The sequence below is a fragment of the Balaenoptera physalus genome (assembly GCF_965194825.1).
Source record: "Balaenoptera physalus genome assembly, chromosome: 2".
Classification (NCBI taxonomy): domain Eukaryota; kingdom Metazoa; phylum Chordata; class Mammalia; order Artiodactyla; family Balaenopteridae; genus Balaenoptera; species Balaenoptera physalus.
Window position 1 is genome coordinate 159,495,276 of NC_138883.1, and position 14,567 is coordinate 159,509,842.

The following is a 14,567-nucleotide window of genomic DNA, read 5'->3' on the forward strand; positions in this document are numbered from 1 at the left end:
TAATTGGTCTTCTAATATTGGGCATTTAGGTTGCTTCTAATTTTTTTTTACTGTTTAAAATCACTGTGTGATTTTTTTTTTTTTTTTTAGTAACAATGTCTCTAAATATTGGTAAGGCCATCAGGGAAAAAAACAAGAAAAAAATCTTACGAGCTTCAGCTAACTATTGGCCCAGACAGTTTTTGAAGGTTTATATGGTGAAGGAACTTCATGTTAAGTCCTTGAGCTGTGTCTTCCTAACGAGAAAAAATACACAGCAGCAGACAACGGTTTTCCACAGCTTATTTAATCTAATGACATGGTAGGATATAAACTAACTGTTATGCTTAAAGTTTATTTACAAAAGGTGGAGAAACTTTTTACTTGTCAAAATTAAGCAAGAGTCTGAAGTAAAACATAATTTAAGAGGAGGAAGAGAGCTACAGGGAAATATAACATCATGTTTTTACTTTCTCACTGCTTAGGGAACATTAAACTAATAATGTTTAAACTAACTAATGTAAACTAAACTAATGATGTTTAGTATACTAAGAGTATACTTTTGCTCTACATTTTTGTCAGTTCATAATCCAGAAAGAGAGAAAAGAAGTAAAGGGGGTGAGAGGAGAGACTGATTGATTGATTTCCTGTGGTTATAATGACAGACCGTGAGTCTTGGGAGATAATTCATTGCCAAATTGTTTCATCTGGGTGCTGTGGTTTGCGTGTTGGGGAGGGAGGGAAATGGACCACAACACTTCTGAATCCTCTTCTTTCAGTGTAAACTATACAGTCGTGATTTTAAAGTTTCATTCCAACCTAGAATTTGGATAATCTGGTGCTCCTGAAGGCCACGCTTTTCAAGTAAGCAATCAAGCAATCTCATATCAAAGTACCTAACACATTCTTAGAACAAAGCCAAGCACAGCAGGGAGAAAAACTATAAAACATGACCCCAAGCACTCAATTAGCTTATAAGTTATGGGGGCAACTAAAGAGATGATCATTCAAGAACAAGATAAGATGCAGAGTATACAACGAACGTGAACCTAGGCTGTGCCCTAGGCTGGAAGTGTTGTGTGAGGTTCCAAACATTCCAGTGACTCTCTTCTCTGCATTGTTACAAGAAGAGTCACCAAAGTTTTAAGGTTGGGTTGAGACTTTAAGACGAATAAGGTTCTTCATATTCATAAAGAGAAACTCTCATTCCTTGACTTAAGGAATTCCTTGACTTAAGGCACAGCATATCAAATTTACAGAGCCCTTGAAATACTGCAACTGAAGGCTTTTAAAAGCCTTGTGTTACATTTGGGCAACTGTGGACATGGACTGTACTTGCTTCAGAGGCCGCAAAGCAGCCAAACAGGGAGATGAGCTGGAGGTTCCCCATCTCTGGTCTACGGCGTGGGGCTGGGTGCTTTTCTCCTGGGTGAAGGACACAGTAAAGGAAAATGTCCTCACTAGCCCTTTTAACTAAGGGGCCTGGCTTCTTTGGTCTCTCCCTTTTCCTACTACAAACCTGAGATTCAGACCAATGAAAAGAAATAAGGGATCCCCCGTGGAAACAAATAACTAACAGGAATATTATTATTAGTGAAACATATACACTGCATTCTACTGAAGTGTGAAGATGAAAATGACATAGAGAAAAGAATCAAAGACCTTTTCCAATGTAGTAAGCTTCTGGTCATGAGGAAGAACCAGTGAAAGTAAAGTGCCAACTGAAGATAATTTCACTGATTTCCAAGAATTTTTAAAACTCATTACTAAAAGAAAATGAATTTGAATTTGGGTGGGTAATGAGAAATCAAAGTTAAAACAAGGCTAGATTTTTGTGAAATCTTTATAATTAAACGTTTTCTTACTTCTGTGTAATTTTAAGATTGTGTAAGACATAGCAGTAAGAATTCGTTCTCCTTCAAAGATATAGATGTCCCATATTCTGAGGTTTAGTGTAAAGGGAGTCTACAATTAAAACAAAACAGAAATAAGATTAACAGTTTGCCCTTGGCTGGTATTTGTAATTTTATGATTGGGCTTTGTAAATAAATACTCACCCGATCAAGGAAACATTGAAAAAACCATTTCATTGTGTAAAAACTTGTGTAGATTTCTTGAGAATCCTGGAAAAAACAAAGACTTCACAACTTCTGGATTGCAGCACACAAAATATGACAATATAATACTAAAAGTTAGGCAGGTTTTTGGAGGTAGCTGTCACAGCTAAACAAAACCATTCATTACAAATCTCTTTCGTGCTGGAGTAGTTCCACTTCTTCTCTTCTGACTCCCTCTTCTCCCTCAATTTTACTTTTGGAAATCACCCTGAGAATAAACCCTTCATAAGATAGGATTGTAATACAACACTTTGCTTCTCTTCAATATATTCTAAAGGGACGTATCCTTGCTTTACTAAATTACTGTGTTTTACAGGACAGCATGTATATGGTTCACTGAGGATGAGTTTGTATGACTCTTAAAATATTTTAGTGCGATTAAAAAACCTCCCAAATCACTGAGAAATCACACATCCTTAAAAACTATATTGTTTGTATATATCAGCTTCAAAGTTTGATTCTATGAGTTAGGGCTGTGATAGTTCATCCGTACTAAATTTCACAAATCTAACGTCCTTTGAACAACTGGGAATTACAACTGCTCAGTAAATGACATGGACAAGACTATAAATCAATAGGGTAATTGGGACCAACGGCTGCACTCAAGTCTTCTAGCTTTATTCTTGGTGTAGGTGGGTGTAAGTCAATGTCACATCTACCTACCAAGTGCTGCTTAAGCTTGGACAAAAATTTATTCAGTATTTTTTCATGATGTTCTTGAAACCTCAAGAGTTTGGGAAAACCATGGACAAAAAATCCTAGAATATAAACATAAAAACAATACTTCATAAACAATACCAACAGAAATCTCTATTTTAAAGTGCAACATATCTCTTTCATCTTTTAACTGTCAACAACAACAAGAACAACGAATCCAGTAGTCACCCAAATATTTTTCCTCCCCTCCAAGGAAACAATTGTGAATAAGCTTTGGTTAATGAAACTAACAGTCTAGTATGTGTTTGCTAAGGATCTTCTATATCCTTGTAAAAGTATAAAAGAGGACAGAATATTTCTGAATTAAAAGGGAAACTAAGAAAAAATGGAAACTGAAGCCATTTATCAAGATTATCTGTTCTCTTGAAGTACTGGGTCATGTCTTATACGTACACATTTTTATAAGTTATTCTAATCTTGATTACTTATTTTGTTTTACCATTAATACATTACATAACAAACATTTTATTACCCTTTTCAGGCTTACTCCAGTACCATGCCAAGGTTATTATCACTTTTTAATCCTTTCTATAAGTGATACTTAACATCAGCTAAAACATACGGGCACTATATGATCGATGTTAATATATTCTATCCCAACTGATTATACAATATAATCTATAAGATTTCTAAGAAGTAACTGTAAATGGGAAGTTAGTATTAATTTTGTGTATTTAAGTCATGGAACTTTACATCTATTTTCATTCAAAAATTTCCTTTCAGATATTCTATATAATCTGTTAAAAAGGACGCATACACAATGAATTTATGATTTATCCACAATAGCGTTTTCCAACCTGGGTCCTATTTAACTTCGAAAGACGTTAATAAATGTTCTATGTTTTTAAAAGAATCCAGGAGAAATATTGTGTGTTATATATACCCTTCTTGCCTATGTTCACGAGGCATATGAACTTCTGAATGTTTCTAAGTTGCTTTATAGACTACAGAAACCTGGTTTTCTTCGTTTAGCTCATCTCCCAGCCTTATTGGCTCTTGGAGTCCACTTTTCCGCACAGCACGCCTGTTTCCAAAAAGTGAAACTACGTCCCTCCAAGAACCCAAGGAACACACTGCTGGGAAACACAGCTCTATAATCTTCAGGGAAGGGCTACTTCTTAGCTAATTCTCCGCTTTCTAAGGCACTGTAGAACTTCCCAGACAGCAACTTCCTCCCTTAGTAACACTGTCTGGTGAAGTGAGTCCATAAAAAATCCATGTCTCTCTTTCTGTGCCACTTTCATGGTCAATTTGATAGGAATGGGAGTTGGAAGAATTTCAAGAAAAAGTCTGATTTTGAAAAAGGCAATCCCTTCAGTAATACACACGTGCTCAAGGGTGCTAAGATACCCAACTCTGCTTCACTTTTCAGTGGTGTCCCAGACTTGATATTTTAAATCTCATTTTCTTCAGCCCTCACTTTATTCTACACATTTGTAAGTGATACCACTTTCATATAGGAAATGCAAAGAACTGAGGTAACCTTCAGTTATATAATTTCACAGGCAGACCTTGAAACAAATACCTCTAAGTACAAACTTACCCATAATAATGACCTAAACTGCTTTGGTAATGTAAATGTTAGGATAGTAAAATTAATACTGCTTTATAGATTAGACTGGTGACAATAATTACTGAAAGCAAGCTATCAGGTTTGTTTAAAAGAATGAATTTTCTAAAATTGGGTGGTATTCCACATAATTACATACTACTTAAACCGTAACATTCCATTGTACTTCAAGATATATCATCAACACCATCTCAGGGTAAAGCAAAATGAAGACTGATAAGGAAGAGTTATTCTTCTTCAAGATGCCTTTTGAAATGATACTGTCTATTGGATGGCAGCTCAATATAATGTGTCTTACTACTGGAGTCTCTTTGTGGGACGCAAAGTGACCAGAAACAGTTATCATGCAGATAGTATTTATTTTTCAAAAGATTCACAGGGAACACTGAGGGAGAAACAGACAGACACACACACACACACACACACACACACACACACACACACAATGCCCCCACAATAACCACATGGTAAGAATGTGAGATTTAATAAACTATGGACTATAGAAGGTCATACTTTTGAAAATTTAAAATATTACTTTAATATGTGGCAGGTTCCCTACCAAATAAAGCTTTAACATTCACAAACAGAACTAAGATGGTCCATTCTCAGAGTGATTAGTGTTAAAATGTTTTTAATTTGGTATTACCACACGCAGTGGCACTGGGAAAATAATTTTGCATTATATGGACAAATGCCACTTTTATTTCCAAGAGAAGCTGCAATCCAAACTCTCGCAAGTAAAGTTTACTGCATATGCTTGGAAAATATAACGAAAACGTTATTAAAAACCTCCTTCTAACTTGAAAACCAAAATATTATGCAAGTTTTGAAATATTAAATAATATAGTGCCCAGAATATGTTATCAGCCTTTTTACTGTAAAACGGAGTCAATTTTAAGGCTGAAAGAACTGAAACACACACATGAAATACAAAACTACTTAATTACTGTGTACCTTTCCTTTAAACATCTAAGTGTCATTTCTCAATTAATATTCTTTGACAAAGAAGTATACATCACAATATCCAGTCAATAGTAGACATTTCACTGAATGCATGACTGTCTAAAAGTTCTGATCAAAAGCTCTCAATAATTCAGTTTTTCCTAAATTCTTCTAAACCTAAATTAGTTTCTCCTGACTGGAGCAAGTAAGGAAAGAGTTTTAAAATGTCAACAGTATACTCTGTAGTAAACACGAAGGAATATAAATGTGAACAGAAAAGTTGAGAAAAGTTCAACAGAGAAGAATTAAATAAGAAACTAGTAACAAACACTAATGAATTAAAGAAGCCCCTAAACATTTTTTTGTACTTAACCCTACCAAGCATCTTCCAAAGTCTGACTGTTTGAATTTGCCTTTTTCTCCCTCCCTTGTTTGTTGCTGATGATCAACTATGGGGTTTTCTTACCATGCATGGCATGTTTGGGGCCCGAGAACAGTTTGACCAGGGCCCAGAAGGCATCTTCTTCATTCATATACATGAGGAGTAAAGCTGTGATCTGGCTCATCCCCTGACAGTATCCAACTTCCTAAAGAGAAAATGAGAACAGAGAAACTGGGGGTTTTCAGATTGAATTACATGTACATGCACATATAAAAAACTGATGTAGAAAATAATCAGAAAATGCCTAAACACCTGATTTAATGGCAATTCTATAGAGAAATATTACAATCTCAACAGCACTGAGCCACACACAATCAAAGAATGCACCTGGTATTGGAGAATAAATGAAGAAGTATGGGCAAGTTTAACCTACACGGATTTTACTGAGCCCATTTTACTGATACCATTACACCTTCTGTAAAGGCTGTTTATTTTTCTGTTTTATGTGTGATTCTCAGCTCAATATTCCTCTTCTTTGCTCAGATGCTGGCAAATTTCTCTCCTCATATAGTTCCCAAATTTGCTGTCTTTTCTCCTCTAGACTTCCGGACCCTTATACAGACACATTGTGGGGTACCTATCCAGCCTATGCTCCTTCCCTGAGAACTGCCCACTCTCCCCATAATCCCTGCTTATAACATGGTCTTAGAGATTCATGTCTGTGCCATGTGAACCAAAGCTGTTGGAGCAGAGGACATCTGGCCCCAGGGAACCATTAATTGGCTGCAAGACTAGTTTACTAATTTCTCTAAGAAAACTGAATAAAGCCACAGAGTCTGCAATCAGATGGTGGTATGTACTTGAACAGAATGGTCATGCTGAGTCCATGGGTACAATATTAGCCTTGGAAAAACAGATAAGCAGACAAAGAAAGCAATCTGGAGAGAGAAACAGTGGAACGAACAGTTCCCAGAAACAATCAGGGTTACCACATGGCCACAGAGTGGAAGAGAGAGAAAGGGAAGCTCTCCTCACTGGAGGCTTCTCACTCTCCAGCTCCGACCCCCCCGAGTTTCATTTCTATGAGAAGTCCCTTTAATCAATCCCTTTTTAACTTGCCCTTGTTTGAGTGAATTTCTGTCCCTTGTGACTTAAAGGTTTTGACTACAATGGAAATGATACACCCCAAGGTTCAAGGTGCCCTTCCTGGAATCTCGGCAACAAGCATTTATTTGGCATCCACACTGGTTTCAACACAAGTTGATCTTTCCCCCCAAGTCTCTCTCCCCGCAGAGTAATCAATGCCTTAAGAATAACATGTTCTAATACCAAAAAGCTTGGTTTTGGCTTACTCCAGGAGACAGCAAGTAGGTACATATGGTCTCCTACCTGGACCTCACTGAATAAATGAAATGTGACCCTGAAAGGCAGCCTCCCGGGCAGTGGAGTCACCAAGAGTCGGGCAGAAATTAACCTGGCTACCACTTCCTGCCCTTCTGGCGCTGCTCATTCCGGTCCTACTTGCTTAAAATAAAAACAAGACAAACAACAACGCAAAACATAACAGAACAGTCTGGAGAAAGAGGGGGAAAGTGAGCTTCGCTGTCATACTGCGGTTTCTCCACTTCCCAACCAGCTCTGCTCTAAGACGCCAGGGGGGCCACGGGAGCCTCAGGAAGATCCACAGAGACCTGGAGACCATCTAGCCCTGAGATGAAGCAATGCAGGCCAAAAGGGCCTTGTCAGGAGGGAGGCCCAAAGATCTCCTCCAGGTGCTCAGAGCACAACTCAAAAAGCTGTGGGCAGGCGTGCTCCAACTTACCGTATTGTAGATAGAATATGCAGCAAGAACGTGGAACAGGGATTGCTGCCTAGAAAAAGAAATTTACATTGAACACAATTTAGTTTTCTTCACATATTTTTAAAATTATAAACTTAAAAAAATAAACAACAGTTTGACTGAAGATAAACAGATAATCCAGATAAAACTACTACTATAATAAGGAAATGATCCCCGAGCTCAAATTTAAACAACACAGTCTAAACTTGAAGGCTAAATTTGACAGAAAGGATTTATAGCAAAAAGCACGAAGGGCTTCACAATTTCTTCAGTTTGCTCCCCTCTTTCACTGAACTACTCTCACTATAGAACCATCCCCATAGAAGGAGCCGGCTGGACGGAGCTGCGGACCGGCCTTCTGAAGACTCAACTCACACTGCCAGCTCCGAGAAGTACCTTGCTGGGGGGGCATGTCCCCCAGGAGGCGGTATACACCCAAAATCCGCCTCCAGCACCAGCGCTGCCTCTCCCAGGATCCAGGGGTGGGAATGGGAGTGGCTCCACACACCGTTACCTCTTGGGTCCACTAACAACATGCTTGGCTCTGCTGCTCTAGAGGTCCTGGCTCCAAAGAGAGGAATGTCCCCACCAGGAGACACAATGATTCCATTGAACTGGAAGCCAAGATGACCACCCGGCCACTCTGGGCTCCTCATGCCTCCGAATCAACAGGCAAAGAAGGAGGTGACTGTACCGGCTGGAGGGACTGATCCCAACCACTAAGGGGAAGGGGGTGCTAGGACACAGCAGACGCAAGCAGGAGCACGTCTAGAACACAGAGGACACTTAAGGTGCCTCTGAGTATAACCAAACCCTGTGATTAAAGTCAACGGAAAACCTCCACAAGCAAATTCAGGCAGGACTGCTAATGGTCCAGGCTCTTCAGGAATAAAGGTTTAGGTCCCCCCACCAGGCAAAGAACCACAGCCAGCCGAGGCACTTGCTGAGGGCAAAGGGAATAGGGGGTGGGTAGTGGGAAGGTAAGTAACCAACCAGCAGTGACCACATGCCCAGTCGCAGAACTGCTGACTATATCTGTTTTGAGCATTTCCTTATTTTGATATCAATATGTTTGTGTATATATTTTAATGTGTTTTCTTCCTTCTCTTTTCCTTATCAGCTAACATAAGATGTTTAATAATAGTTGACTTTATATCACAGAATTTAGGTTACACATATCAAAGCAAAAAGAGTAAACACTGCCCAAGGGCGCTGCATCTTTTCGTGGGAAGGGGGTTAGCATATTTTCAGTCCTAAGTAGAATAGCTGTACCATGTTAGGCAAAGCATGCCTTTATCGTCTTTATGCGGAAATTAAGTTGACAAGGGTGGATGTGATGGTTAGCTTTACGTGTCTACTTGGCCGGGCTACAACCCCCAGTTATTCAAACCCTAATGTAGGTGCTGCTGTAGAAAAGGTGTTTTGTAAATGTCATTAAAGTACACAGTCAGCTGACTTGAAGTAGGGGAGGGTACCCTAGATAATCTGGGAAGCCCTGGGTCAAGCAGTCAAAAGGCCGGAAGAGCTGATCCGAGGCTTCCCTGAAGGAGGGACTCCTCCTGTGAACCGCAGCTTCGGCTCGCACGCACCCGAGAGCTCCAGCTGCCCTTCCTGACAGCCCGCCCTACAGATCTTGAACTTGCCTAGTCAGTCCCTGCAACTGTGTAAGCCAATTCCCCACGATGAATCCCTTAGTTTACATCGCTTACTGGTTTCTTTTTCTCTGGTTGAACCTTAACTGATACGGAGGTCAGCAAAACTGTACCTTTCATTCCTAAACTGTCATAGTCATTTCATTTGTGTATTTCCCATTTTTTTAGTTTCACCTTTGCATGGAGTCAAGGGTCTAAGAATATATTTATTGCTGACACGGCTCTCAAAAAGTAACACAATCTCTCATTTCTCTTCTAACACTTTTAATAAAAGTATCTACCATATATTTAAGAATTCCCAGATCATAAAATGATTTTATAGCAATTTTATAGCACCTACTATGTCAAAGGTTAAAAATTTAAGTTAAATTAGCTCCTGAATTGTACACAATATAGAACAAATGATCCACCAAAACTTAAACCCTTAGAATTGGAAACAAAATTATCATCTATACAAGACATTCCAAACACTGACATTTCAAATTGATATTTGTAAATGCTATTCATAGTTCATAATACTAAACTTTACTTACTTCACACCATATCTGTCTCTAAACATGATATGGTCCCTAAATGTGCGGTTGACATCAAGGTCTATTTGTCTGATATCAGGTGAACAACCCCGTGCTCTGTGTTTTAATTTCTGAAGAGGAAAAAGAGAGGAAGAAAGCACATTTTTATGGAAATCGGTTGTCAAAAAGCCTATGACGAATAGTAAAATAATTCTCTTTAAAAAACTTTTTTTGACTTAGGAAAGCCATTTCCATGGTTCAAAAATGAAAAAAATATAAAAAGGTACACAGTGAAAGGTTCCTCTCCATCCACACCCCTCCTCTCCCTCCTCCCACCCCCTCCTCTCCCTCCTCCCACCCCCTCCTCTCCCTCCCATCCTGCCAGTACAGTTAGATTTTCATTTTGGATGGAGAGCGTTTCGGAGTTTGTGTTCCTAAGACTCTTCACAGCTGAGCCATGCGGTTCACTATGCCTCCTTTCTTCTTTCTAGCACAATGTTCTTGTTTTCCTTGAGGCTTATCATTGCCTTGTTTCTTGATTTGCTTCATTTTCTACATAACTGTCGCTAATTCAATCCAAACTCACTTTAAGTTGCATCAGCCTCTCCTGGTGCTATTCTAACAGAACAGGCACCCTCCCTGCAGACCTGGCTTCCAGAGTTTTTGGACCCGCTGCTCAGCGGGGGTCTCGGGGGGGTCTCCCTTCACCATCTGCTAGGCCTTCCTTTGCTTGGGTCCCCTGTCTCCTGCATCTCACATCTTTCTTGGTTTATTCCCTTGCTCTGGTGGAGCAGCTTGTCCTCCAGTAGCTCCTGTGAAAGGGCGTGTGGGAGATAAATTTTGTGACACTTTGAATGTCTGATAAATCTATCTTCTTTCTTAGCTATTTGGCTATTTTAGAATTCTAAGTCAGAAAATATTTTTGCTCAAAAGGCACCACCTTCACTGTCTTCTAGCTTCCAGTGTGGCCATTCTAATTCTTTCTTCTTTATATGAAATCTATTTTTCCTCTCTAGAAGCTTATAGGAGCTTCTATCTTCAAGTTTTGAAACTTGCAATTTCTGTGCTTGGCTTGGATCTATTTTTAGCCACAGGTTTGGGCACTTGATGGATCTTTTCAATCTTAAAAACTCATTGATTTGAGTTTTGACTTCACAATCTATTTTCTGGGAAATTTCTTCACTTGTTGTTTTCAAACCCTCCTCTAGAATTTTTCATTTCTCTTATCATTTTTTATATTCATAAGCTCTGTTGTTCTCTAATGTTTCTTTTATAGCATCCTATACTTGTTTTATGGACACAATATCTCTTTTTATCCCTCTGAAGACATCAGCAATAGCTCTTCCGTTTTCTTCTTGCTGTATAGTCTGTTTCTCACAAATTGCTTTTTCTACTTGTTCTTATTTTCCATGTTAGCTCCTAGCTCCTCTCCTCACTCATATTTGAAAGAAGGCATGAGAAAGTGGATGGAAAGCTCTATGTGCAGACGTGGGGCTTCAAGGTCTGTCTTCACTGTAGAGTGATCTGGCTGGTTTCACTGGGCTTCCCTTGAAGTCAGGAGTTTGGGGGTATTTTCTTGGGCTGGTCAGATTCCTAGAGAAGACTCCTTGGAGTCCCCGTCAGGAGGACAAGCGCCCGGCTGCCGGTGTTTTGTTCTGGGAGCCCAGCGGAGGGAAAGACGGGGCTGCCCCAAATTCAGGGCATTCACTCCCTCTGTGCTTTCCTCCGCAGGTCTGTGTCCCCTCCAGCCCACGGGCCTTCTGTTTCATCCTCTCCAGACAGTAACCCACACCCTGCCCCTGTCTCGTGCAGGGGTGGGGAGCAGGTGGGAGAACTCAGGGACTTTAACTGCTTCTGCAACAGGCTTTCAACCACTTCTACTGTTCTTAGTTTCACTTCCACTTCCAGAGGTACCTGGGGCTGGCAATTACGAAGCCTACTGGGGATTTTGAGATATGAATCAGGTGCTCCTCCAGTTTTCTCAAGGTTGCTAAAATTACTAAATGTTTGTCTGAATTGTGGTCTCCAAAAATTGGCAGGGGTTATCGCTTCTCCCATTTTCTTATTCCTTGCAGTTTTCGTCTTTTTAAAAAACCCTCTCTGCTGTCAATTAAGCAGCATTTCAGGGGGAAAAGAACAAAATGAGTAGTTTAACCAGGTGGGAGATTAAAATTTATATTAATTTATACTTAACCAGATTTAATTGTAATTAAACATCTATATACATGTGTTATATTGACCTATTTACCATGTACTGGAAATATATATTTCTGTTAAAACCAATTCTAGTAAATATATATAAATATAACTGTTAATTCCTGACATAAGCTAAAAGTGGAGAAAACAAGGCTACCTGGAATATGTGTATGTATGTTAAATGTTTTGTGAGTATGTGGGTTTTGTGTTTTGAGGTAGGAGCTCAGAGAAGGGCAGCTTCTGCAGCTTTTAAAAACATGACCACTTCCACAGTGTTTTAAAACACTTCAGAGCTCTGAAGAGCAACAAGATATTTATACTATTGTACTAGAACCATACAACCACTAAAATAGTATTGTATGCTATTTCTGATAAAAGTTGGTCCAAGAGACATTACAAAAATTTAGCTTTAAAAATAATAATCTTTACATATTTGTTCTTTAAATATCTTTAAAAAAAAAATAAGGTAGTCGGCAAGCAGAGAGGTTTCAATTATGGTTCTGCAGGCCTTTTGGTAAAAGATGAGATATCAAAACACAGAAAGGAAATGTTTGACAAGACATGATAAAATATGCTTTAAAATAAAATCTAGTTGAAAGGGAGAAAACCACCCAAACACATCTATAATGTCAATTACTCTAGAAAACTTTTCCTGAAGATGGCGGTGTGGGAAGACAGGGAGTTAGCATCTCCCCACACTAAGGCACCTGCCAGCTGCTGGTGGGGGACTCTTGACACCCAAGGAGACGGGAGGAACCCCAAAGTGAACCAGTAGGACGTAGGGGGACCGAGTGGGGAGGAGAAGTGGAGGCCAGACAGGATCGGCGCCCCTGAGGCCGGGGAGATCAGGATAGGCAGGTGGGAGGGGCCCTCTGGGAGGAGCGGGAGAGGAGCGGAGGGCGATTGCCCCGCCCACTCGGGCACGGGGAGCCTGCTGGGCTCCCAGGTGAGGTCCCCTGCCGGCTGAGACAAGGGGTGGGGGGCACACCTGGGCCCCTTCTGTTCCTTGAGCCTAAGCCTCACCCCTCACAGCCTTTTCCAGCCCTGTGGGTCCTGAGCATTGGCCCCGCCCACTGCCCAAACCTCGCCCTTGCTTAGGCCCCGCCCTTCACTGCCAAGGCCTTCCCAACCCCCTCTTTTATTTTTTTTTTTCTTTTCCCTCCTTTTTTTTTTTTTACTATTGTGGTACTGATGTACCTTCCGGTTGTTGATTTGTCTATACTTTTATTTTTATATTCTTTTTAACATATCTGTTAGTTTCCTAGACTAATTTTATTTTTTGACTTTGTTATTGTTCATCTTTTTTTTTTTTTTTGCAAGGATTCTTCAATATATACACATCAATCAGGGTGATACACCATATTAACAAATTAAGGAATAAAAACCATATGATCATCTCAATAGATGCAGAAAAAGCTTTTAACAAAATTCAACACCAATTTATGATAAAAACTCTCCAGAAAATGGGCACAGAGGGAACCTACCTCAACATAATAAAGGCCATATATGACAAACCCACAGCAAGCACCATACTCAATGGTGAAAAATTGAAAGCATTTCCACTAAGATCAGGAACAAGACAAGGATGTCCACTCTCACCACTCTTATTCAACATAGTTTTGGAAGTCCTAGACACAGCAATCAGAGAAGAAAAAGAAATAAAAGGCATACAAATTGGAAAAGAAGAAGTAAAACTGTTACCGTTTGCTGATGACATACTACTATACATAGAAAATCCTAAAGATGCCACCAGAAAACTACTAGAACTAATCAATGAATTTGGTAAGGCTGCAGGATACAAAATTAATGCACAGAAATCTCTGGCATTCCTATACACCAACAACGAAAAATCAGAAAGAGAAATTAAGGAAGCACTCCCATTCACCACTGCAACAAAAAGAATAAAACGCCTAGGAATAAACCTGCCTAAGGAGGCGAAAGACTTGCACTCAGAAAACTATAAAACGCTGATGAGAGAAATCAAAGATGACATAAACAGATGGAGAAATATACCATGGTCTTGGATTGGAAGAATCAATATTGTGAAAATGACTATACTACCCAAAGTAATCTACAGATTCAATGCAATCTCTGTCAAACTATCAATGGCATTCTTCACAGAATTAGAACAAAAAAGTTTACAATTCGTATGGAAACACAAAAGATCCCAAATAGACAAAGCAATCTTGAGAAAGAAAAACGGAGTTGGAGGAATCAGGCTCCCCGACTTCAAGCTATACCACAAAGCTACCATAATCAAAACAGTATGGTACTGGCACAAAAACAGAAATATAGATCAATGGTACAGGATAGAATGCACAGAGATAAACCTACGCACATATGGGCACCTAATTTACGACAAAGGAGGCAAGAACATACAGTGGAGAAAAGACAGCCTCTTCAATAAGTTGTGCTGGGAAAACTGGATAGCTACATATAAAAGAATGAAATTAGAACACTACTTAACACCATACACAAAAATAAACTCCAAATGGATTAAAGACTTACATGTAAGACCAGACACTATAAAACTCTTAGAGGAAAACATAGGAAAAACACTCTTTAACATAAATCACAGCAAGATCTTTTTTGACCCACCTCCTAGAGTAATGGAAATAAAAACAAAAATAAACAAATGGGACTTAATTAAACTTAAAAGC

General features: G+C 39.4%; 1 protein-coding gene across 3 annotated transcripts in view; it reads right to left on the reverse strand.

The window, feature by feature from the left end:
* Window positions 1-14,567, reverse strand: part of USP6NL (USP6 N-terminal like) — a 155,128-nt gene that overhangs the window by 22,421 nt on the left and 118,140 nt on the right. For all 3 annotated transcript variants that reach the window (XM_082449713.1, XM_082449715.1, XM_082449714.1), the window contains 6 exons: window positions 9,733-9,842; window positions 7,530-7,578; window positions 5,792-5,912; window positions 2,760-2,854; window positions 2,037-2,102; window positions 1,845-1,944 (listed from right to left, as the gene is read on the reverse strand). In XM_082449713.1, coding sequence (XP_082305839.1) covers window positions 1,845-1,944; window positions 2,037-2,102; window positions 2,760-2,854; window positions 5,792-5,912; window positions 7,530-7,578; window positions 9,733-9,842 — 541 coding nt within the window. The remainder of the gene's footprint in view (window positions 1-1,844; window positions 1,945-2,036; window positions 2,103-2,759; window positions 2,855-5,791; window positions 5,913-7,529; window positions 7,579-9,732; window positions 9,843-14,567) is intronic.